We start from the raw sequence: 27,172 nt of genomic DNA, 5'->3' as shown, positions 1-27,172 counted from the left end.
TCGGAAATAAAAATTCTCTGCCAGTAACTTGCTTTGTTTTTGTTACCTTTATTTCTTTTCTGTGGGCATGGTTTCCCTTGTGGTTCAAATTTGCCTCTTTCCCTCTCCCTTAGTTTCTCAAGTCACTGACTGCCTCCTTTCATTAGGTCTCAGAATTTTCTTCCCAGGTGTAATATCGAATTACTGCAAGATGGCAGGCAACCTATCACAGATAACTGTCATCTAAATAGGTTGTTGTACATTACCTTGCCATTTGTAAAATATCTGCAGTGGACAAGGCCAAGTTTGGATCAGAGTGGAAAAGGGCAAGAACAATTTGACAGTCAGCGCTGTTTCAATTTGGCAGTCTGGAGAGAAGGTAGGGACAAATGAATGGACAGGGAAGTGACTGCAGCTGGGAGGAAATCAAGGAACGCAGAATTTGGAGCTTGGGGATCCAGTCCGGTGGTCTCTGAATGACCTGGGAGTACGTGTGATTTAAAGTGGAGAAGGTTATCTAGGATTGCAATGGGATCTTGATCAATTGGGCCAGTGGGCTGATGAATGACAGATGGAGTTTAAATTTAGATAAATGCGAGGTGATGCATTTTGGTAGATCAAACCAGTGCAAGACTGACTCAGTGAATGATAGGGCGCTGGGGAGTGTGTTGGAATGAAGATCTAGAGGTAGAGGTTCATAACTCAGTGTGGAATCACAGGTGGATAGAGTGGCGAAGGCATTTGGCATGCTTGGTATCATTGATCAGAACATTGAATACAGGAGTTGGGACATCTTGAAGTTGTACAAGACATTGGTACAGCCACACTTGGAATACTGTGCATAGTTCTGGCCACACTATTATAAAAAGGATATTATTAAACTGGAAAGAGTGTAGGGGCAGCACGGTGGCAGTACAGTGGCTAGCACTGCTACCTCTCAGCGCCGGCCTCCGATCACTGTGGTGTTTGCACGTTCTCCCAGTGTCTGCGTGGATTTCCTCCAGGTGCTCTGGTTTCCTCCCACAGTCCGAAGATGCGCAGGTTAGGTTGATTGGCCATGCTAAATTGACTCCAGTGTCGGGGGATTAGCAGGGTAAATATAGGAGGGTTACGGGCATAGGGCCTGGGTGGGATTGTGGCTGGTGCAGATTCAATGGGCTGAATGGCCTCCTTCTGCACTGTAGGTATTCTGAAAAGATTTACTAGGATGCTACCAGGACTTGATGGTTTGAGCTACAAGGAGAGGCTGGTTAGACTTGAATATTTTCTCTCTGGAGTGGTGGAGGCTTAAGGGTGATCTTATAGAGGCCTATAAAATAATGAGGGGCATAGGTAAGATAGATAGTTACCATCTTTTTCCAAACGTAGGGGAGTCTAAAACTAGAGGGCATAGGTTTAAGGTGAGAGAAGAGGGATATAAAAGGGTTCAGAAGGGAAATTTTTTCACGCAGAGGGCAGACAGTATCTGGAACAAACTGCCAGAGGTAGTAGAGGCAGGTACAGTTTTGTCTTTTTAAAAGCATTGAGACAGTTACATGGGTAAGATTGGTATAGAGGGATATGGGCCAAATGCAGGCAATTGGGATTAGTTTAATGTAAAAACTGAGCAGCATGGACAAGTTGGGCCAAAGGGCCTGCTCCCATGTTGTAAACCTCTGACTCTATAAAATGCACTCAGCTAGGATGATAGTACGCGAGCCAGAATGTGAAAATATTGGGCTGAAACACAGCGAAAGGGACAGTTCTTTGACGCAGCAGTCATGCAGAGGACGACAGGGACCTCCAATATAATGTGTTCAGCCCATGAACCCAGGAGCATTCTAGTATTACATTGCAATAAAATATGGAAGGTATATAGTTTTGTGGATGTAAATTAGGAATGGCTGAAGTTTTAATGACTGTTCTACAGTTGCTTGACATCCCCAAAGAGTGGTTTTCTTTAAAGCTTCAAAGAAAGGGTAAGCTTAAGCTTAAGATGTGCTTGCAGTGCAAGATGCTATTGATTTGACCTCTATGGTCATTTGTAAAACATCTACAAGGTTATGTACAACATTCTTCCTGTTTAGATGACAGTTAATCTGTGATAAACTAAACAAAAACTTGAGAATTTCAGGGTGAGGATAAAAATGAAGTTTAAGAATCCGGAGGCAGTTGAATGGCAAAACAACCACATGAGGTGGACATCAAAAAGTAATACAGAAAACAGAACTTGTTTCACTGTAAAAACATTTTCATTGCAGAAATTTAGGATAATTGCCCAGGGAATATAGAAAGTGTATTGCATGTAATTATAAAATTGGGTTACTTGCAAAGTCTCAACTGCTTAGATCACAAGTGTAATGTGCACCTGTCTTAGATTAGTGCTTGCTATGTATAAATGACAGCAAATATTGAAATCAAGACAGGCAGTGGCATTCATCACAACTAATGTGCTTGGCTTTTAGCTCCATAATTAATGGATGTGATACTGTGATGTCCAAGTAATCCTTTGTTTTAATAAAACTCTTAGCCTTAAGGGAAGCTTTCAGATCTTCTGTAGGTTTCAAAGCTTGTTCTTCAAAATTAGCTTCTCCTGACCAAACCAAGCTCAATGATAGACACAATCACCTTCTCCATTCCTGGAAGTCCTGGTGCAAGGGTCAAGTTGGAAGACCAACTGTTCAGTATATCTTCTGGATCATAGATCAGTTCTCTATTCAAGACCCCTCCTAAAAGCCACCAACATATCAGGTATATACATTTTACACATCATGTGTTAGAATATACTTACTTTTTAAGAACGATCTCCGAGGCGCCCTTACTGAACATTTGAAAACTATTATTAGGATTCTTCAGAACTGTGCTCATGGATTTTCGCGCAGAGTTGAAGGTGTAGACCTTGAATAGTTTCTCTTCTGGAATTTCATTCCGAATTGCTTGGTAGTCTCGCTTCAAAGTTAATACGAATCCCAACAAGGCACATTCCGTCTTATTGCCAACATGACGTGGCAAACCACCTTCTTTCTCAGGAGGCTGCAAATTTAGATCAGTAACACATTAGATGTACTCAGTTTTACAAGATTCAATCCAAATAAAGTTGAAATAAAAAGCTGCTTTTAATCATTGAAGGATACAGCTATAGGATTTAAGGCCACAATACAAAAGTTGTAGAAAGTCATTCAAGGTTTGTTCTGCGATTAGAGCATTTGAATTACAGCGCTGCCTTGTAATGTACTTAATTGCCCTAGTTTCAATGTAATACAATTTAAAACCCAGGTACAAAACATCAATATAGTACTATACAACAATGAATAAACCATGCATAATGCAAATAAGAGCCTTTATGGCCAATTAATACTGAATAACTGGCAAGAATTCCAACATACCAGTATCTTTGTAGTGTAAGCAGAGTTTACAGCTATTCCTGCAATAAGTTTGTCCATAACAGCTTCAGGAAAAGATTCGGGATCTGGAATTGTCTTGAAGTGCCGGTCAGCTAAATATGCTTGAACAACAGTCATTCTGTTCATTGTGAGGGTGCCAGTTTTGTCTGAACAGATAGCTGTTGCATTTCCCATTGTTTCACAGGCATCCAGATGCCTGACTAAGTTGTTATCTTTCATCATTTTCTGTATTTGGAAAGATTTGAATGCGTAATTTCATACACAAGTTCTTGCTAGATTTCGACAGAACAAATTTAAAGGCAAATATTTTACACTGGTTGTATCTATACTGGGATTCTAATCTATTTTCCTCATTTCACTAATGGGAAAGTAAACTGCAAGTCTCAAGAAAGCAAAACACACAAACTGAATGTTCTGACAAGATGCAAATAGATTTGAATGGCAGGAAGAAAAGGGTTTGCATATTTGATAACTATATATCAAAGTGCTGACTGTATGGTTTGTAGAATCCCAGCAGTACCTAGGTTAATTGCATTCCAAGGATTGGAAGCTTGGATTTTTGAAAGCAGGCTGTGGCTGAGGGGGCATTGCAGTAATCTGCTTTTATCTATGTGCCCGAGGGGAAGGGGGGGGGGTGGTGGAGAAGGCAGACTACCAGATCTGATTACGATGCAATAAAAGACCCTAGGAGCAGAAATAGGTCATTTGGCCCATCGAGTCTGCTCCGCCATTCAATGAGATCATGACTGATCTGATACAATCCTCAACTTCACTTTCCCACCTTATCCCCATAACCCTTGATTCCCTTATTGATTAAAAGTTTATTTCAGACTTCAACAGACTTAATGACTCAGCCTCCACAGCCCCCTGCCACAGATTCACTACCCTCAGAAGAAATTTCTCTTCAGCTGTCTTAAATGGGCAACCCTTTACTCAGATTACACCCTCTCAGCACCTACCCTGTCAAGCACCCCCCCCCCCCCCCCCCCCCCCCCCCCCGAGAATCCTACATGTCTCAATAGGCCACCTTATTCTTCTAAACTCCAATGAGTACAGATCCAAACTACTCAACCTCATAAGAAAACCTCCATACCCAGGATCAACCTAGTAAATCTTTTCTGGACAGCCAGTATATCTTTCCTCAGAAAAGGGGACCAAAACTGTCCACAGTATTCCAGATGTGGTCTGACTAGTGCCTTGTATAGCTTTAGGGAAATAGGGAAGGCCTCCCTACCCTTTGAAACAAGGCCAACATTCAATTTGCCTTCCCTATTACTTACTGAACTTGCTTGCTAGCTTTGTGATTTATTCATGAGGACCTCCATATTCCTCTGCTGCAGCTTTCTGCAGTCTTTTTGTATTTAAATAATATTCAGCTCCTCTATTCTTCCTACCAGCGTATAACTTCACATTTTCCTACATTATATTCCTTTTGCCCACTTACTTAACCCGTCTATATCCCTTTGTAGACTGCCATCCTCACCACTTGTTTTCCTGGCCATTTTGGATTCACCTGCAAACTTTGGAATGGTGCAATCAACTTCGCTCTTCCAAATCACTAACATATTGTAAATAATTGTGGCCCCAGCACAAATCCCTGTGACATTTGACTAGGTACAGGTTGCCATTCTGAAAATGCCCTCTTACCCCAACTCTGTCTTCTATTAGTTAGCCAATCCTCTATCCGTGCTGATATACTACCCCAACATCACGTGCTTGTGTCATCAAGTAGCCTTTTGCATAATACCTTATCAAACAGTTTTTGGAAACCCAAGATATTACATATACAGCTCCTCTTTATCGACCCTGCTCTTTACCACCTCAAAAGAATTGGAATAATTTGGTGATGCATGATTTCCCCTTCAGGAAGGCATGCTGAGTCTGCTCGATTACTTTATTTCTAAATGCTCTGCTATTACACCCTTCATAATGGACTCAACATTTTCCCAATGACTGATGTTAAGTTAACTGACCTAAAGATAACTGTTTTTTGTCTCCCTTTTTGAATAAGGGTGTTACATTGACAGTTTTCCAATCTTCTGGCATTTTTGCCGAATTTAAGGATTCTTGGAAGATTGTTAGCAATGCATCCGCTATTTCTGTAGCTACTTCCTGAAAACCATCAGATTCAGGGGACCTCTCTCGCCCCACTAGTTTCCCTAGTACTTTTTCTCCAGTGATGTATTTATTTCCACGCTACCCCCCTTTTGATTTAGTATTTTTGGAACATTAGAATGTGAAGACTGTTACAAAGTACTTATTTAACTCTGCCATTTCCTGGTTCACAACACCAGGTTAAAGTCCAACGGGTTTATTTGGTAGCACAAGCCACTAGCTTTCAGAGCACTGCCTCCATCAGGTGAGTGGGAGTTCTGTTCACAAACAGGGTATATAAAGACAAACTCAATTTACAAAATAATGGTTGGAATGCGAATCTTTACAGGTAATCAAGTCTTAAAGGTACAGACAATGTGAGTGGAGAGAGGGTTAAGCACAGGTTAAAGAGATGTGTATTGTCTCCAGCCAGGACAGTTAGTGAGATTTTGCAAGCCCAGGCAAGTCGTGGGGGTTACAGATAGCGTGACATGAACCCAAATGGTTCATGGTGAGAGAAGAGGGTTAACCTGATTTACCCCCTTTCTAGAATCCTTTTTGCTCATTGGGATATACCTTTGTTAACATCTGCCATTGCTGATCAACTGTCTTTTTAGCTAACCTCATTTCCCAATCCACCCGAGCCAACTCTGTCCTCGTTCATTTGTAATTACCTTTATTTTAAGTTTATGACCCAAGTTTCTCAAGAGACCTTACTAGAAGAAAATGCGTGCTGAAGTTAGGTTAAAACAGAAATTGGACTTGACGGCAATACTGCATTGGTCAACTAATCAGTCATCCCTGGTGTAGAATCTCAAGGCTGACATTAGAATCACTGAAAGGCACCACTGCACGTGAAATATATAAATACAAGTCACAACATTTAAGAACAGGAAGAAAGTGGTTAGCTACACATTAAATTCAATTAGGCAAATTTATTCAAGTATCCTTTATCTACGCATCAGAAAACAAAACATCCAAAAACGAAACTAACTTTGCGTAGGAAGTCTATGACTTAAGCTGACAAGAGCTTTGCTGACCAAACCTAACCTTTAGGGTGGGAATTCTAATTTGTTTGTTTTACACGGTGTCCAAATGCTGCCAGTTTTTGCTTCTAACCCAATCATCACATGGCAACTAAGTTCAGTCAAGAGAATAATGCTGCTCAAGCAGATACTATCCAAATGGAATCAAAATGCAAAGTCTAGCCAGTCGGCCACTTGTTCCACAAACTGCCCAATATACCACTGAAGGATACAAAACCTTCTCTCCAACTCAAAGGGTTTCCAAAAGTCACTACTTATTCAAACCAACCAATACAGTAGGCATATCACAACTGAAAATATCCGAATACAGAAACATAACCCCCGGAAGTTTCAGACAACAAATACCCGGGGGCCAAGATTTCAGTTATGTTTTTCAATTATAGCTTACCTTTACTGAATAAGCCAAAGAGATTGTAACTGCAAGTGGAAGACCTTCTGGTACCGCCACAACCAAAACAGTAACACCAACGATGAAAAATTTTACAAAATACTGAATGTAAATTGGAGTACACTCAGTCAGCCAAGGACGTTGCTGGACCCAGAACGTATCAATCACAAAATACAGAACAAGAATGATAACTGTAACAGCAGACATCACCAACCCTAAGAAAGAAAAGCAGATCAACAGAATTACAATATATAAATTGATGGAATAGAAAACATTGCCACAAGTTACCTGTTACTTTTAACAGCACCTGTAAAACGATCACCGATAGTGGACAGACACTAGCTGAAACTTGATCAGTTTGTTTTTAGAAATATTCCAAACTTAATAATGTTTATTATTTCAATAAAAATAGATGGCCATAGTTCTAGCAAGGTGTAAAAACTGCAAACACTTTAGCAGACATTTCCAAATGCCCAAGAGGGTCATGCTGAAGTGGCCTTAGAATGTGATAGTGTTTGCCAGTTCCAGAAGATGGAGTAAAATTTGCATAACTTATCATTATGGCATTGGAATAGTACAGGCTGTACACCAACAATAAGCCACTCCATTCTTGAATGGTTGGATTATGGTGTCAATTAAGTCTCAAGCTAGATCTAAAAAGAATGAAGCTGGTCAGTCTTGGCAACCTTAAAACAGTTACATGCTGATCAGTGTCTTTGATTTATTATTGTCACATGTATTAGCATAGTGAAAAGTATTGTTTCTTGCACGCTATACAGACAATGCATACCGTTCATAGAGGAGGAAAGGAGAGAGTGTGCAGAATGTAGTGTTAGTCATAGCTAGGGTGTAGAGAAAGATCAACTTAATACAAAAGTGATTGTAATAGTGTATTGTTAGAGAGTTTAAGAGACTTAAAATAAAGTTATATAAACAAAGCGAGTGTAAAAGATAGAATTAGAGGGTATGCTGGGCACAACTTGCAAGTTGCCATGCTCCAGCACCATCTTGAGTTGCGCATTGTTGGAACAGTTAGTTCTTGAGTCTACCCAAGACCATATTTTGAAAGCAAAGCTAATTAGAAAATAGGCCATTTAAATTGGATTGGTTCATGTGATATGATTTGTTAGGAACGCAACTGTCACTATTTATCATGAACCATAATGATTTTACCTATATTTTGTTACTCTATTTTATACCTTACTTTGAACACAATCCCACTGAAATTAAAATCTTGATCAATTGGGCCAGTGGGCTGACGAATGGCAAATGGAGTTTAATTTAGACAAATGCCAGGTGATGCATTTCGGTAGATTGAACCAGGGCAGGAACTCAGTTTAATGGTAGGGCGTTGGGGAGAGTTACAGAACAAAGATCTAGGGGTACATGTTCATAGCTCCTTAAAAGTGGAGTTACAGGTGGACAGAGTGGTGAAAGCGGCATTCGGCATGCTTGGTTTCATCGGTCAGAACTTTGAATATAGGAGTTGGAATGTCTTGTTGAAGTTGTACAAGATATTGGCACGGCCACACTTGGAATAGTGTGCGCAATTCTGGTCACCCTATTATAGAAAGGATATTATTAAACTAGAAAGAGTGCAGAAAAGATTTACTAGGATGCTACTGGGACTTGATGGATTGAGTTACAAGGAGCATAGGAGGCTGAGGGGTGATCTTAGAGGTCTATAAAATAATGAGGGGCACAGATCAGCTAGATAGTCAATATCTTTTCCCAAAGGTGGGGAGTCTAAAACTAGAGGGCATAGGTTTAAGGTGAGAGATACAAAAGTGTCCGATGGGGCAATTTTTTCACATACAGGGTGGGGAGTATCTGGAACAAGCTGCAAGAGGTAGTAATAGAGGCGGGTACAATATTGTCTTTTAAAAAGCATCGAGTTACATGGGTATGGAGGGATATGGGCAATTGGGATTAGCGTAGAGGTTTTAAAAAAAGGGCGGCATAGACAAGTTGGGCCGAAGGCCCAATGTACCCCTAGAACTCTTTGTTCTGTAACTCTCCCCAACGCCCTGCCATTAACTGAGTAAGTCCTGCCCTGGTTCAATCTACCAAAATGCATCACCTCGCATTTGTCCAAATTAAACTCCATCTGCCATTCTATGACTCTAAGCGTGCTCAACATAAATAGTTAAATTCTAAACTGCATTTGAAATTTAAAAACTTTTCGGATCAAACATGTTCCCACTGGGCTATCTAAAAAATGGTTGCGTAGGGACTGATCTCATATCAAATCAATAGCATGCAATCACAAGCACTGAAACATCACATCCATGTAATTCACACAAAGATCCAATATCATCAGGATTATGAAATCATTTTGGTTTCAGCGATTAATTTTCGTACCTGCTTTACCAATTTGAACAGCCAATTTTGTGAGTTTGCCTTGGAGCACAGACTTTTCTTTTTTGGGCATGTTTGTTTTCTTTTTCTCCAATCCATCATCAGCTGCTTCATCACTTTTCAATGGCTGCATTTCCATAGCTGCTCCATCTTGAGCTTTAGCTGAAAAAAGCAAAATGGTCATGATTTAGAAGGACAAGAGGATTCTCCAGTTGTAGCTGGTCGCTAGCCACAGAAAGCTAGTTTATTACATGGGGGAGAGGGAGGATGATGCAAGGTGCCAGGATCGAGGGCTCTGATTAAAGATAGTTTGAAATTAGTACTGTCCTCCATAAAACAGAGAAATTGAGCTAAAGGTTTAAAATGTGTGCGTGCGTGTATGCATTAGGCAATGCATAACTGCTTGGCTGTTTCAAAGAGCCAGCACAGACATAATGGGCTGAATGTGTGATAAGTTTCTATGATTCCATGATTAAAATCATACAACTGCAAAAAGATAGCTAATCTAGGAGTATAATTTCAAAATTAGTGCAGTACGCTACACACCTATTAGGCTGTATATTCACCAAAAAGCATTTTTCATGCAAGTAGTTTAAATACACCCAGATAATGACATTACGAAGTACAATTTTATCAATGTTAAAAGAGGATTGAAGTGCTCAAGAATTGTTATGAAACCCAAGTTATTGCAGTTCTGTGGATACATGACTGCTTAGTAATCCCAACAGGTGAGATTACAAATGTAATAAAGTGAGACCTCAAAGTGCAGTCAAGCACCCTGTCTACGAGTTCATCTGACTGAAATGCACTCAAGTTTATAACATAGGAGGCTGTCATTCAGCCCTTTGTGTCCATGCCAGTTCTTTGAAAATCTATCCAGATAGCCCCACTACACCGGAGCCTACAGTCTACCTCAGTTCTAAACATACACAAGCTTAGGCGAAACTGACAACTACATGTAAGCACAACCGAAAGCAACAAAAATGTGAATAGGGCAGATCTAAAACCAAGGCTTGTAAATCCTTACTAAGTGACAAGTGTAAGCTTCATTGAGTTTTCATTGGTGCAATCACCAACTTGAGGATCTCAATTTGGGGCTATGTAAAGGTTACAATTTAGAACTAAAGTTTATTTATCGTCACAAGTCGGCTTACATTAACACTGCAATGAAGTCACTGAAAATCCCCTAGTCGTCCGACTCTACCGCCTGTTCGGGTACACTGAATGAAAATTTACCATGGCCAATGTACCTAACCAGCACGTCTTTCAGACTGTGGGAGGAAACCGGAGCACCTGGAGGAAACCCATGCAGGCACGGGGAGAATGTGCAAACTCCACACAGGCAGTGATCTAAGGTGGGATTCGAATCAGAGTCCCTGGCACTGTGAGGCAGCAGTGCTAACCACCGTGCCACCATGCCCATCCCTATATGCCTGCAAGGTGATGGTAGTGAGCTGCCTTCTTGAGCTACGGCAGTCCATATGGTGCACCTAGTGCCATTAGGGGGTTCCAGGATTTTGACTCCGTGACAGTGAAGGAATGGCTATATAGTTCCAAGTCAGGATGCTGTTTCAGGTGGCACTGTTCCCATGTGTCTGCTGCTCTTGTCGTTCTAGATGGTAGCAGCTGCAAACTTGGCAGGTGCTATCTAATGAGCTTTAATAAGTTCATGCAGTGCATCTTGTAGATAGTACACACCGCTGCTACTAAGTGTCAATGGTGGAGGGATTGAAAGTTTGTGGAAGGGATGCCAATCAAGCAGGTTGCATCTTGAATGGCATCAAGCTTCTTGTTGTTGGAGCTGCACCCATCCAGGCAAGTGGAGAGTATTCCATCACACTCCTGACTTGCAGCTTACAGATGGTGGACAGACCGAGTCAGGAGGAGTTACTCACCCCGCAGGACTTTGAGCCTCTGACCTGCTCTTTTAGCCAGTGTTTATGTGGCTCGCCCAGTTCACTTTCTTGTCAATATTGATGGTTGAATCCATACTAGTTTCTAAGTACTTAAAAATAATTTGAAGGCCAAGTTAACAGTACCATTGATCATGCCAAGGGCGATTAAAGCATTTAATATTTACCTTTGTTTCGATTTTCTACAGCTCCATCTTGCTTTTTATCTAAAACAAAATAAAGCAATTTTATTAACTCTGTATATTTACATACTTGGAATTATTTAATGGTGCAAAGAATTGACATCTGAATAGATTGAGTTTTGTCACTTCCTTCGAGTTAGAGGTCTTAAGTGTAATTGTGCTTTCACTTCAAAAGGATTCACGTGTTCAATTTGAGGCTGACCATCCATGCTTTAAGCATTAAAATCTCATTTACTCGGTCCTGCAAATGTGGGACAAGAGAGATATGGCTGAATAGAAACAGAAGTATAGAAGATAAGAGCAGGAGATGGGCATTTGGCCCTTCAAGCCTGCTCCGCCATTCATTACGATCATGGCTGATCATCCAACTCAATAGCCTAATCCTGCTTTCTCTTCATAACCTTTGATCTCATTCGCCCCAAGTGCTATATCCAGCCACCTCTTGAATACATTCAATGCTTTGGCATCAACTACTTCCTGTGGTAACAAATTCCACCGGCTCACCAAACTTTGGGTGAAGAAATGTCTCCTCCTCTCTGTCCTAAATGGTTTAACCTCAATCCTCAGACTGTGTTTAAAGTTTATTTATTAGTGTCACAGGTAGGCTTACATTAACACTGCAATGAAGTTACTGTGAAAATCCTCTAGTCGCCACACTCCGGCACCTGTTCGGGTTAGTGCACCCAACCAGCACATCTTTCAGAATGTGGGAGGAAATCCACGCAGACACGGGAGAACATGCAAACTCCGCACAGACAGTGACCCAAACCAGGAATCGAACCCGGGTCCCTGGTGCTGAGAGACATTGTGCCGCCCCAGTGACCCCTGGTTCTGGACTTCCCCACCATTGGGAATATCCTCCCTGCATCTACCTTGATTAAATGATTAATTGCATTTTAGTATAAATGCTACAAACAAGTTTAACTGCACAAATGGCACTGCTCAAGGGTATCAAGTTACTATTCTCGCCTCTGCTTGTTCAGCCAATACTGCCCTATTTTGAGGACACTTGCTTGCAGGATTAGACCATAAGACATAGGAGCGGAAGTAAGGCCATTCGGCCCATCGAGTCCACTCCACCATTCAATAATGGTTGATTTCAACTCCATTTACCCGCTCTCTCCCCATAGCCCTTAATTCCTCGAGAAATCAAGAATTTATCAATTTCTGTCTTGAAGACGCTCAACATCTCGGCCTCCACAGCCCTCTGTGGCAATGAATTCCACAGACCCACCACTCTCTGGCTGAAGAAATTTCTCCTCATCTCTGTTCTAAAGTGACTCCCTTTTATTCTAAGGCTGTGCCCCCGCGTCCTAGTCTCCCCTGTTAATGGAAACAACTTCCCTACGTCCATCCTATCTAAGCCGTTCATTATCTTGTAAGTTTCTATCAGATCTCCCCTCAACCTCCTAAACTCTAATGAATATAATCCCACGATCCTCAGACGTTCATCGTATGTCAGGCCTACCATTCCTGGGATCATCCGTGTGAATCTCCGCTGGACCCGCTCCAGTGCCAGTATGTCCTTCCTGAGGTGTGGGGCCCAAAATTGCTCACAGTACTCCAAATGGGGCCTAACCAGTGCTTTATAAAGCCTCAGAAGTACATCCCTGCTTTTGTATTCCAAGCCTCTTGAGATAAATGACAACATTACATTTGCTTTCTTAATTACGGACTCAACCTGCAAGTTTACCTTTAGAGAATCCTGGACTAGGACTCCCAAGTCCCTTTGCACTTTAGCATTATGAATTTTGTCACCGTTTAGAAAATAGTCCATGCCTCTATTCTTTTTTCCAAAGTGTACAACCTCGCACTTGCCCACGTTGAATTTCATCAGCCACTTCTTGGACCACTCTCCTAAACTGTCTAAATCTTTCTGCAGCCTCCCCACCTCCTCAATACTACCTGCCCCTCCACCTATCTTTGTATCATCGGCAAACTTGGCCAGAATGCTCCCAGTCCCGTCATCTAGATCGTTAATATATAAAGAGAACAGCTGTGGCCCCAACACTGAACCCTGCGGGACACCACTTGTCACCGGTTGCCATTCTGAGAAAGAACCTTTTATCCCAACTCTCTGCCTTCTGTCTGACAGCCAATCGTCAATCCATGTTAGTACCTTGCCTCGAATACCATGGGCCCTTATTTTACTCAGCAGTCTCCCGTGAGGCACCTTGTCAAAGGCCTTTTGGAAGTCAAGATAGATAACATCCATTGGCTCTCCTTGGTCTAACCTATTTGTTATCTCTTCAAAGAACTCTAACAGGTTTGTCAGGCACGACCTCCCCTTACTAAATCCATGCTGACTTGTCTTAATCCGACCCTGCACTTCCAAGAATTTAGAAATCTCATCCTTAACGATGGATTCTAGAATTTTGCCAACAACTGAGGTTAGGCTAATTGGCCTATAATTTTCCATCTTTTTTCTTGTTCCCTTCTTGAACAGTGGGGTTACAACAGCGATTTTCCAATCCTCTGGGACTTTCCCTGACTCCAGTGACTTTTGAAAGATCATAACTAACGCCTCCACTATTTCTTCAGCTATCTCCTTTAGAACTCTAGGATGTAGCCCATCTGGGCCCGGAGATTTATCAATTTTCAGACCTTTTAGTTTCTCTAGCACTTTCTCCTTTGTGATGGCAACCATATTCAACTCTGCCCCCTGACTTTCCTGAATTGTTGGGATATTACTCATGTCTTCTACTGTGAAGACTGACGCAAAGTACTTATTAAGTTCCTCAGCTATTTCCTTGTCTCCCATCACTAGATTACCAGCGTCATTTTGGGATTTGAACCAATCCCTTACAACAATGACTGCACTTCAAAAGTGTAACTTCACTGACTGCAAAGTGCTTCAGGACATACAGACAAGGTGAATGCCAATCAGCTCCTCAAGCCTGCTCTACCATTTAATAAGATCATGGCTGATCTGATAGTAACCTCAAATCTGCATCTGGTCTACCCGATAACCTATCACCTCATTCAGTGTTGTGGAAAGGATGTTAGAAATATTAAGTACATTGATGCTAAGCACAGTTTTATTTGGCAAAAGCTTGCTGTTTAGATAAGAAATAACCAACTTAATTTTAACAGGTTCGCCCAAGATTAGCCTAGAATTCTCATGATTGAACTGATATTTCTTGCCTCAAGATGATCAGCAGAAAAAATAGGCAAGTCTAGCAACAAGGCAGTCACCCAACAATTTACATAGAGAATCTCATAACACAAAATCCAACAGGGATATAGGCACTGGTAACATATCCAGTGCAAAGAGGAAATAAAACCTGATGAACACCTGCTCAAAACGATCCAAAATATCTCTAGGGGTGCAAACCTCGTATCTTTAATAAGATATAGGATACCAGGCTTGGTGAACAGTATCTTGGTTTTCGGTTTAGTTGGTAGAAAGCAGTCTGTGCTGACATGCATCAACTGTGGGGTAAACTTTAGATATTGTTCGTTTCATATGCATCTTCATGCTTTTGTCCCTTTGGGACATAGCAGAGAATTGTTGGAAGGATTAGCAGGCTGATTATCAACCTGTACTTTCTAAATATCTCAAAAGGAAAAAAAAGGTCAAAGAAAACATAGGCCCCTTAGAAAAGGAAGCTGGCAAGATAGTTATGGGGAACAAGGAAATGCCAAAGGAGTTAGATATTTTGCATCAATCTTTACAATGGAAGATACTTTGAACATCCCATTAATACTCAAGAATACAGGGCAGAAATTAAGTACCATCACTAGAAAAGTAGTATTGGACAAACTAATGGGACTAAAGGCAGACAAGTCCACTGGCCCGGGTGGCTTGCATCCTAAGATCCTTAGAGATAGTGGATGCATTGGTTGTATTTTTCCAAAAATTCTTGGATTTTGGAAAAGTACCAGAGAATTGGACACCCAATGAAACACCCATATTCAAAAAGGGAAGGAGGCAAAAAGGGTAACTATAGGCCGTTTAGTCTAACATTTATTGTTGGAAAAATGTGGAATCAATTAAGGAAGCAATAGCAGCACATTTGGAAAATCAAATCTCATCAAGCAGAGTCAGAATGGCTTCACAAAAAGGAAATCACATCTGACTGACTTATTAGAATCTGGGGAAACCAGTAGATGTGTTGTATTTGGAAGTGTTCAGCAAGGTATCTCACAAAAAGTCATAAGAGCTCATCGTGATGAAGGTAGAATATTGACATGGATAGAGAATTGGCTAATGGACAGGAAACAGCAAGTGGGGAAAAGGAGTTATTTTTCAGGTTGGTGAATTGTAACCAGTGAGATTTCAAAAGGATCAGTGCTGGGACCGCAAGTGTTTACAATATATATTAACGACTCAGAGGAAAGCAGCAAATGTACTGTAGCCAAATTTGCAGACAGCACAAAAATAGGTGGAAAAGCAAGTTGTGAGAGGGGTTCACAGTGAGGCTCGGAACAGGGAGATTCTACAGTTGAACGCGTGGCTAAAGGACTGGTGCAAGAGGGAGGGTTTTAAATTCATAGATAACTGGGAAATCTTCAAGTCAGGATGGCAACTGTACAGAAAGGATGGGTTACACCTCAACTGGAAGGGAGCAAATATCCTGGCTGGGAGTTTTGCTAGAGTGTTTCGGCAGGATTTAAACTAGTGTGGCAGGGGGGTGGGGAACAAAACAGGAGGTCAGTAAATACTGAGGCTGGGGTTGAGCTGGGGGCCAGGGCAAGGCTAGCTAAGAGGAGGAGCACTCTGGAGGAGGATGACCTGACTGGGCCTGGAGGTCTGCAGTGCATCTGCTTCAATGCGAGGAGCGTAACGGGTAAAACAGACGAACTTAGGGCCTTAATGCTTATGCGGAATTTGGATGTGGTTGCGGTGACGGAAACTTGGTTAAAAGGACAGGACTGGCAGCTGAATATTCCAGGGTATAAGTGTTTTAGGCGAGACAGAGGAGGGGCTAAAAAAGGTGGGGGAGTAGCGATATTAGTTAAGGAGCATATTACCCCGGTGCAGAGGGTAGACAACTTAGAGGGGTCATGTATTGAGTCGCTGTGGGTGGAACTCAGAAACAGGAAGGGTGCAGTCACTATGCTGGGGGTGTACTACAGACCACCCAACAGCCCACAGGAAGTGGAGGAAAGGATATGTCAGGAGATTCTGGATAGGTGCAGAAAAAATAGGGTTGTTGTAGTGGGGGACTTTAATTTCCCTGGCACAGACTGGAAAGTGCTGAGAGCTGGGGGTCCGGACGGGGGGGAATTTGTAAAATGCGTACTGGAAGGTTCTTTGGAACAGTATGTAGATAGCCCGACTAGAGAGGGGGCTATACTGGACCTAGTTCTGGGAAATGAGCCCGGTCAGGTCGTCAAAGTTTCGGTAGGGGAACATGTGGCAAATAGTGACCACAACTCTTAACTTTAGGATAGTAATGGACAAGGATGAGTGCTGTCCTACGGGCAGGGTGCTAAATTGGGGGAAGGCTGACTATAGCCGGATTAGGCAGGAATTGGTGGATGTTGATTGGGAGAGGATGTTCGAGGGTAAGTCCGCGTCTGGCATGTGGGAGTCTTTTAAGGAACTATTGATAAGGCTGCAGGATAGGCATGTGCCTGTAAAAAGGAAAGATAGGAAAGGTAGGATTCGAGAGCCGTGGATAACCAGGGAAATTGAGGATCTGATTAAAATGAAAAGGGAGGCGTACGTTAAGTCCAGGCAACTGAAAACAGATGGAGCTCTGGAGGAATACAGAGAGAGTAGGAAAGATCTCAAACGGGGAGTTAGAAGGGCAAAAAGAGGTCACGAGATGTTCTTGGCAGGCAGGATTAAGGAGAATCCTAAGGCATTCTATTCATACGTTAGGAACAAAAGAGTTGTCAGGGAGAAAATCGGACCTCTCAGGGACAAAGGAGGGGAATTATGCTTAGAACCCAAGGGAATAGGGGAGATCCTAAATGAATACTTTGCATCGGTATTCACGAAGGAGAGGGGCGTGTTAACCGGGAGTGTCTCGGAGGGAGGTGTTGACCCGTTAGAGAAAATCTCCATTACGAGAGAGGAAGTGTTAGGTTTTTTAGGGAACATTAAAACTGACAAAGCCCCAGGGCCTGATGGCATCTATCCTCGACTGCTCAGGGAGACGAGAGATGAAATTGCTGGGCCTCTGACGGAAATCTTTGTCGATTCTTTGGACGCGGGTGAGGTCCCTGAGGATTGGAGGATAGCGAATGTGGTCCCGTTGTTTAAGGGTAGCAGGGATAACCCAGGAAATTATAGGTCGGTGAGCTTGACGTCCGTGGTAGGGAAGTTGTTGGAGAGGATTCTTAGAGACAGGATGTATGTGCATTTAGAACGGAACAATCTCATTAGTGAGACAGCATGGTTTTGTAAGAGGGAGGTCGTGCCTTACAAATTTGGTGGAGTTTTTTGAGGAAGTGACAAAAACGGTTGATGAAGGGCCGTGGATGTCGTCTATATGGATTTCAGTAAGGCATTTGACAAAGTCCCACATGGCAGGTTGGTTAAGAAGGTTAAGGCTCATGGGATACAAGGAGAAGTGGCTAGATGGGTGGAGAACTGGCTTGGCCATAGGAGACAGAGGGTAGTGGTCGAAGGGTCTTTTTCCGGCTGGAGGTCTGTGACCAGTGGTGTTCCGCAGGGCTCTGTACTGGGACCTCTGCTATTTGTGATATATATAAATGATTTGGAAGATGGTGTAACTGGTGTAATCAGCAAGTTTGCGGATGACACGAAGATGGCTGGACTTGCGGATAGCGAAGAGCATTGTCGGGCAATACAGCAGGATATAGATAGGCTGGAAAATTGGGCGGAGAGGTGGCAGATGGAGTTTAATCCGGATAAATGCGAAGTGATGCATTTTGGAAGAAATAATGTAGGGAGGAGTTATACAATAAATGGCAGTCATCAGGAGTATAGAAACACAGAGGGACCTAGGTGTGCAAGTCCACAAATCCTTGAAGGTGGCAACACAGGTGGAGAAGGTGGTGAAGAAGGCATATGGTATGCTTGCCTTTATAGGACGGGGTATAGAGTATAAAAGCTGGAGTCTGATGATGCAGCTGTATAGAACGCTGGTTAAGCCACATTTGGAGTACTGCGTCCAGTTCTGGTCGCCGCACTACCAGAAGGGCGTGGAGGCGTTAGAGAGTGTGCAGAGAAGGTTTACCAGGATGTTGCCTGGTATGGAGGGTCTTAGCTATGAGGAGAGATTGGGTAGACTGGGGTTGTTCTCCTTGGAAAGACGGAGAATGAGGGGAGATCTAATAGAGGTGTACAAGATTATGAAGGGGATAGATAGGGTGAACAGTGGGAAGCTTTTTGCCAGGTCGGAGGTGACGATCACGAGGGGTCACGGGCTCAAGCTGAGAGAGGCGAAGTATAACTCAGATATCAGAGGGACGTTTTTTTACACAGAGGGTGGTGGGGGCCTGGAATGCGGTGCCAAGTAGGGTGGTGGAGGCAGGTACGCTGACATCGTTTAAGACTTACCTGGATAGTCACATGAGCAGCCTGGGAATGGAGGGATACAAACGATTGGTCTAGTTGGACCAAGGAGCGGCACAGGCTTGGAGGGCCGAAGGGCCTGTTTCCTGTGCTGTACTGTTCTTTGTTGTTCTCTCTTTACTAATAGGCTAAGTGGACAAAAAGTTGGCAAATGGAGTGTAATGTGGGAAAATGTTAATTTTGGAAGGGAAAAGAGTTATTTAAATGGTGAAAAACTGCAGAAGACTGCAACACAAAGGCACTTAGAGGTACTGGTGCACAAAACAAAAGCTAGCACACAGATACAGCAGATAATCAGGAAGGCTAATGGAATGTTGGCCCTTATTTCAAAGGGATTGGAGTATAAGAGTAGGGAAGTCTTGTTTCAACTGTACAAGGTACTGGTGAGACCGCATCTGGAGTAGAGAGCAGTTTTGATCCCCATATTTAAGGAAATATTTTTTGAGGCACTTCACAATGATCCCCAGAATGGATGGATTATCTAAAGAGCAAAGGTTAAGCAGGTTGGGACTCATTCTTTTAAATTCCAATGTGTAAAGATGATCTCATTGAAACAGAGGATTAAGGGCTTGATGGGATAAATGCTTGGAGGTTTCCCCTCATGGGATTGTCTAGGACCTTAGGGCACAATCTCAGGATAAAATTTAAGATCAAAACAAGGAGAATTTTTTCCCAGAGGGTTGAGTGTCTTTGTAACTCTTTGCCACAGAGCTTGTGGGGGAAAGAGTCCATGTGTAAATTTTAGGCAGAGATAGATAGATTCGTGATCAGTAAGGGAATCAGGAGTTAAGGGAAAGAGCAGGAAAGTGGATGGGAGGACTGTCAAATCAGCCATGATCCTATTGAATGGCAGAGCAATCTCAAGGAGCCAGTCTGCTCCTGATCCTATTTCTTATGGTCTTATGACCTGGGCCATGTCATGCATGTTTTTTGCATAGCCCAGTCCTGGAGCAGGGCCTGAACCCAGAGCTTCTGGCTCAGAGTTAGGGGCTTCACCCACTGATCAGATATTGGTAGTAGTTGTAGTAGTACAGGTTGTTATAAAGTTTCAAAGACATGTTGGAACAGAAGGACCTTTATTCTGCAGCTAAACGTGATCTTTGTGTAAGATGCTGTCATTTGGAGTAAGATGCGAAAGTGTTCTATTCCTCAGTACCAACACCCGCCACCTTTTAAACAGGTGGTAGCTTGGTCCACTTGGAAGCACTTCTGTTTCAGTAGGTTGTGGAGTTCAAATATCACTAGAGTCAATCATAACTAGACTGCCATCTTTGCATATGGATTGATGCAAAGATCTATTCAGAGGACTAGAGTGTGTCAGTATAGCGGTCAACTGTCAACCCACACCAGTTTAATTGGTCATTCATTTGCCATTTTATAAATGTTGCTGATGTAGAATGCTATTTCAGTTGCCTACAGAATCATTTCAGTGCAAATAATCTGATACGATATTTTGGTGTTCAAATATATGAATGCATATATTTATTTTAACATTTGCAATAAAAAATGATTCCAACAAGGAATCTAGTCCAGATATCCTGCACGGGCAGTAGAGGCTATCTGAAAAGAAAGATTTGTAGGGTTACAGGGATACGACAGCAGGGTGGAACTAGGTAGAATATGTTTTCAGAGAGCTAGTTCAGAATCACTGGGCCAAATGGCCTCATTCTGCAGAGTGTGGTTTTAGAAAGAAGCTCTCCAGCTTTCCAGACTGCTGTTAATGATCCGATGAGTTAATCAAGAGATAGATCCAATACCAGAAATGAGAAAGGGGAGGTGGTGAATAGAACTCTTTCCAAATCCTGTAATGCATGATAACATAGGACAGTCTTAGCTGGATTAGCAACCAAAGACAGGTATTTGTACTTTTCATGACCCCAAAATGCGCCAAAGTGCTCTGAAGCTAATGAAGTACTTCTGAAACTCAGTAGGAACTGTGTAGGAAATGCTGCAGCCAATTTGTACCCAACAGGCTCCTGCAAACAACATGAGCAGATCTAGTTTTAAGTGTTGGTTGAGGAATGGACATTCGTAAGGAATATTGGGAAGCATACCACTAATACTGGTGAAAACTGCAGATTGATAAAGTCCAGCAGTAGCCACAAATATACCTCTGGGCTCTTGTCAGCCAGTAATCAAGTACCTTAAATGAGTACATGTGCTCTCAAACAAATTTGGTGGCTTGGTTTACAAGCTCAAATTGTAACGTTAAAGTCAACTTTACACAGATCACCAATGACATCAGGACTTTTAAACTCACTATTAAACAGACCATTTGGCCAGTTTACTTGGTGGAAATTTAAATTTTGTAAACATGATTAGTTTGTCATTCAGCTGACCAAATAAAGAAAAAAATACTGCAGTTATATGACCATACGCTAATGTGGAGGACAGCCAAAATACAGATTGATTGCTTTGGAATCCTAGTTGGCAGGATAAGTGTTAGGAGTTCCAAGATTAAAAGCAGGACTCCCTCAGCACTATTATGGCAGAGGAAAGGCAAGCTGTATTTTGAAAGCATTTTTCACAACCCATTTAACCCAAAAGATGGCACAGCACTAAGAACAAGACTAGAATACGCGCTCACAATATAGTCAAGTGACTTTTGAAATATTGCTTCAAGCAGCTGCCGAATTCAGTGGTTCAGGAACCATTTATCTGTATGCTTACTTTTTTTCTCCTCTTCCTCTCCAGATCCCAGTAATGTGAAGATGATTCCAGTTTGAGAGTTTACACCAACAGCTGTGACTACCATCCTTCCAGAACCTTCCATCACATGGGTACCTGAAAATAAACTCTAGTTAGAGCTGGCCATTACAGCAAACAAATTGTTTATGATAGCCATTTCATTATTGTACACTAATAGCTGTTAAATATTATGACGGTATTGTGCTGTGCGGTTTTAAGGTATGGCTGCTTTAAGAGGCCGTGTTTTATTACAAGAATCAATTTGCCTGGTAAACATGCAGCAGATGCTAAGGATGCAGGCTAATTGATTTTAGCTAGGAATGTGAAACGAGCACAGAAAATGCTGGAAAATCTCAGCAGGTCTGACAGCATCTGTGGGGAGAGAATAGAGCCAATGTTGAGAGTCTGGATGACCCTTTGTCAGAGCTAAGAAAATCAGAAGAGATTTTGGGGGGGGTTGCTGTAATTAGACAAAGGAAATGAGGATACAGAAGGTACTAAAAGTGTCCATTAAAGTGCTCAGAATGTGTGAATGGCAGAACAGAGGTACAAATTGTTAAGGGACTGCATGAGGAATGCAGCAGTTGCCCTGAAGGAGGTTTGGCAGTGGGGGGGGGGGGTGGTTTGCAAGATGGAGAGCAGGAATGGAGAAGTGGAAAAATGAAGGATGATAAAAAAATGAATGAATGCAATGAAAGGAAGAAAAAATAAAAAAGGGAATGGGGTGAAGGTGGAGGAGAGAGTCCATGCGCTGAAGTTCAACTTCAGAACATGAACTCTCCTCTTCACCCTCACCCCACTTATTTTGTTTCTTCTTTTCATAGCATTCATCCATTTTTATCATCCTTCAGGGCAACTGCTCAATTCCTCAGGCAGTCCCTTAACAATCTGCACATCTGTTCTGCCATTCAGATGCTGTCAGACCTGCTGAGATTTTCCAGCATTTTGACTTTTGTTTCAGATTCCAGCATCCACAGTATTTTGCTTTTATCTTAGCTAGGAATGTGTTACTTTGTAGAGTTAATGGACCTTTAATTTTAGTTTCTCCTGGGATTTTCGACTAGGTATGCAGGGTCATGCGAGTTTTGATTAGGTTGATTGACAGGGACAGTCATGTGATTAATGGGAGGAGCCACGATTGCAGGAAAGAAGATTTTTATTTTAAACGACAAGCAGTTGCTGCTTGAACTAGCTAGAAAAAAAACAGCTGTGTCTCTGTCCCTCTCTCCAGAGACTCTGAAAGCACCAGAACTGTTAACCCAAGACAAGCAAATATATAACTGTTTTGCTAACTAATTTAAAGAGGGGTTTAAGTATATAAGGGAAATTTTGCTTGATTGAGACGGATAGGTTAGCAGTCAAGAGTTGTATCTCGTCAAGTTTTGTTCAATTGTTAAAAATTAAGCTAATTAGTTAATCAAATAAAATGTTTTGATAAAAGCTCCCTGGTTTTGTCAGTAGAGTCACATTAGGGTCTAGTCTGGCTTCATAATATATTTTAGGGTTTCTGATCTGGTACCCCAACAATATGAACTTAGGGGTCCATGCTTGTACGCACAAACAACCATGATGGAGAAACCAGTGATTTTATAGACTAAAAAAAATGCACGATGTAGTTTGTAACAGAATAATTCAGATTAGATATGCTTTAAAGCCAAAGTATTCATTGTGAGAAAACTAAACCATATATAATGAACATAGTAGAATTAGCAGTGAACTTTGCAATTACATCTATCAAATGTAGGTATTTTTATACAGCGATTTGTAGGTTGATTTTTAGAATAGGTTTCCTACATTCTGCAGAAGTCTGCAAATGGTGGAGACATTAGAATGAACTGACCAAAGCTGACTGCTAGGCGAACACATTACAGGGAGAACAGAACAGGCCACAAAATGATACATGTCAATTCTATAGTCTAAAGAAAAGGGTTAAGATGTGACCTCAATGTAATAGTAAAATGATTCCAAACATTTGCTTCAAGGCGACTTCAATGGGCAAAACAATGCGGTATGAGAACAGATGAAAAAAGCCTTTGCTCAAATAATTGGAATACACCAATCTAATTCTTGGAGGAAATAGACATGGTAGATCAAAATATGACTGAATGCTAGGCTGGATGAGATGGCGGACCAAATGGACAACTATCACTGGATCAAAAGACTTTTATTCATCTTTGATTTTTCATGTCCTCATGTCAAGACTGGGTCAGTTCTGAAGTTAACAAACAGTAAACTACTTGCTGGGTTTTTTTCCACATTAGTTTAGAAAGCACCTCTAAACCCAAAAGTTTAGAAAACAGATGGTGGCCATTTGGCCCATCATTGAAAACTAATTTTCCTGTCATCTTCATGTATGCATCATCCTGGTTCCAAATTTTTGCATTTTTAATTAAGAATGCAACCCCTCATTTTAACAACTGACAAAGCATTCCATGTTCCAGCATGCCCTCCTACAAATACATTCTAATCTCCACTCAGCAGTTCAAACTAATGATTCCTTGTCATGAACTCCAAAATGAGGAAACTGACTATTCTTATCCACCAAAACTCTACAATTTTAGAAGCCTTAAATCAGACATCTATATGCCACTGGAAAAAGAGTCACAAAAATCTGAGACTTTCCTCAAAACTATTACCCAACCCTCGTACTGCATACCTCATGCATAGAAACAGAAAATAAGAGTACGAGGCGAATCTCAATATCATACCCGTTTACATCTACTTGTGATTAATTCATCCACTTTATTGTAAATGCTCCACGCGTTAAGGCACAAAACCTTTAGACTCATCTTTTTAACTTTACTGGTCCCGTTCCCACTATTTTTCACTAAAGCCCTGTTTGAATCTGACCCTTTGTTTCTCTGCCTATCATTTTTCTTGTTCCCATTTCTGCCTTCAACTTGTGCCCTTGATTCCACCTCCTGACTCCTTGCATAGGTTCCCATCCCACTGCCATTTTAGTTTTGATCCATGGCGAAATGGCTTTAGTCTCTTTATGGGGAACTCGATGACTGTTTTAGTCAAAAGTTTTTAATTTACTCCTGGATATCACATTTCTAATTATAAAATGCATTTCTTCCTTTTCAATTGCTTTTCTGGCTTGCACTCACTATAAAGCTGTGTAATAAATCATTTTAGGTATTGCAATACCCAAAAGGATCATAAAAATACAAATAGTTTATATGGACTGAGGGGATTTTCATGTCCTTGGAAACGTGCTGACCTGTGGCTACATCAATAAGCCTGCAACATACGAGACCTTAAGTTACTTAAAAGATGCAAGCCCCAAGTCCCATCAGTTCAAACTCCCAAAGCCAAAGGTTTTGTGCATCAAGAGATGAGTGGATTTCAAAAAAAAAAAATGGGGGTTAATGGAAGGAATGTTTATCTTTTATTCCTTTATGGGATGTGCACAGCACTGGCAAGGCCAGCATCAACTGAGCTCCATCTCAATTGCCCATGGAACAACTGCCATTTGAGATTGCAATCCTACAAATGTTAAAGAATTCTAGGATTTTTACCCAGCGACAAAAGAAAGATATTTAAGTCAGGATAACGTACAACACTTGCGACCCTTATCCTTCGAGGTAGAGGTCACAGGCTTGGGAGGTGCTGTCAAATAAAACGAGCAGGTTGCTTCAATGCATCTTGTAGACAGTACACACTGCAATTCACCACCACCTCAAGAGCAATTGAAGGGGGCAATAAATGCTAGTGTAGCCAATAAAATATAAATAAAAATACGGCATACCCATGTTGGAGAGTGCAAAGGTTTGATATTGTGGATGGAGTGCCCAGCAACTGGACTGCCTTTTTCCTGGATGGTGAAGCTTCAAGTATTGTATTCAGGCCAATAGACAGTATTCTAATACATCCCTAACGCAACTTGCTCACTACAGCACACCATCTTCGGACCTGTTTCAGTCACATCTGACCAATAGTAACCCCCAGGATCTTAGTGGGAGGAGTTCAATGATGGCAATGCTGTTGAATGTCCAGGTGGTTAAACTGTTAGATGATAATTATGTAGCACTTGACAAAAATATTCCTTGCCACTCATCCCATGTCTGAAGGTTGTCCAGGCATTGTAACTTCCAAATGAAACTGAACGTGGTCTGAACTCCACATTTCACCTACCCCCAGTAACCTTCAACTCCCTCATTAATCAAGAATCTATCTCTGTCTTAAAAATATTCATTAACCCTGCCTTCATTGCTGTGGAAGAGAGTCCAAAAATTTACAACCTTCGAGAAATAATTTCCCCTCCACCTTAAATAGGAGACCCCTTATTTTTTAACTGTGTCCCTAGTTCTAGTCTCTCCCACAAGACAGCCTCTTAGTATTCATCCTGCCAAGTCCTCTCAGGATCTTATGTTCCGTAAGATCATCTGTCAATCTACTAAACTCTGACGCATACAGGCCCAGCCTGTGCAACCAACCCTGTCAGTTAGTGCTGAACTAGATCTCTATTGGAAAGGGTGGGGAAGTGGCACTAGCCTAATTACTCTTGCAGAAAGCTGGCATGGATTCAGCAGGCTGAATGGTCGCAGTACAGAAGGAGGCCATTCAACGATTGGATGTGCAGGGATCAAGCTCTTCTCACTGACAGACAATATGCAGATCATTTAAAATTTCAGCTAGAAAAAAATGGTCATAGCTGTTTAAGATCACTTGACTGTTCCAGTTGTATTTTGCCCTGGAATAATTCACATTGAGATGAATAAATCCAGTCAGTCTCATCACAGGTTGTCTGCCCATCTTTAGAGTGTGAGCAGAATTCTTACACAATTGGTTGAAGTGGGTTTTTTCTTAGTCATCTGCATTCTTCCTCGCATTTTACCAGGTTTCCTTTACAGTGAGCACAGAAAGATTCATATTTTGACAATGTCCAAATAAATGTACAAGTACTCATCTCAGCACAGATCACTAGGACATCCCACCTGTGTACCCTGGGTCACAGCTGTCAATCTGAAAACATCAATTTGCTCCTTTCTGCTGTTTTCCTTCAGCTAACCTTCAATCATCATAGGCCCTAATCTTTTAAATTATCTTTATATCATAGAATCCCTACAGTGCAGGAGGTAATCATTCGGCCCATCGCGTCTGCACCAACTGAGTGTATCTTATCCAGGCCCCCTACCCTGCCCTATCCCCATAACTCCACACATTTACCATGGCTAATCCATCTAACCTACACATCTTTGGACACCAAGGGCCAATCTAGCATGGCCGATCAACCTAACCAGCACATCTTTGGACTGTGGGAGGAAACCGGAGCACCCGGAGGAAACCCACGCAGACACGGGGAGAAGGTGCAAACTCCACACAAACAGACAGTCACCCAAGGCCAGAATTAAACCCAGGTCCCTGGCACTGAGGCAGCAGTGCTAATCATTGTGCTGTGCCACATGTCCAAATACATCTCACATCCACTACTTTTTCATTCTACAGGGTCAAATTAATTATATTTACCCAAGTATGACTGTCCTTTACAAATTTGTATTGGCTGCCTCAGATTAGCCCTTTTCCAAGTGTTCAATATTATCCCTTAGTTTTCTTACTGTTGATGAGGCTAACTGGTCTGTAATTACCTGGCTTATCCCTTTCTCCTTTTTTTGAATAGGGGTGGAATGTTCATCACCTTCCAGT

The 27,172-nt window shown here is 41.8% G+C and overlaps 1 protein-coding gene across 10 annotated transcripts in view; it reads right to left on the bottom strand.

Moving 5' to 3' along the window:
- Positions 1–27,172, bottom strand: part of LOC144498471 (plasma membrane calcium-transporting ATPase 1-like) — a 111,691-nt gene that overhangs the window by 31,345 nt on the left and 53,174 nt on the right. For all 10 annotated transcript variants that reach the window (XR_013498707.1, XR_013498708.1, XM_078219637.1 and 7 more), the window contains exons 6-11: positions 21,506–21,619; positions 11,329–11,367; positions 9,252–9,410; positions 6,891–7,105; positions 3,345–3,587; positions 2,750–2,991 (exon numbers count right to left, since the gene is read on the bottom strand). Coding sequence is in view for 8 of the 10 variants with exons in the window: in XM_078219637.1 (XP_078075763.1) it covers positions 2,750–2,991; positions 3,345–3,587; positions 6,891–7,105; positions 9,252–9,410; positions 11,329–11,367; positions 21,506–21,619 (1,012 nt within the window). In the remaining 2 variants the exon portion in view is untranslated. The remainder of the gene's footprint in view (positions 1–2,749; positions 2,992–3,344; positions 3,588–6,890; positions 7,106–9,251; positions 9,411–11,328; positions 11,368–21,505; positions 21,620–27,172) is intronic.

Source organism: Mustelus asterias, chromosome 9 (assembly GCF_964213995.1).
Source record: "Mustelus asterias chromosome 9, sMusAst1.hap1.1, whole genome shotgun sequence".
In the NCBI taxonomy this organism is placed as follows: Eukaryota; Metazoa; Chordata; class Chondrichthyes; order Carcharhiniformes; family Triakidae; genus Mustelus; species Mustelus asterias.
This window is presented reverse-complemented; position numbering and strand designations above follow the sequence as displayed.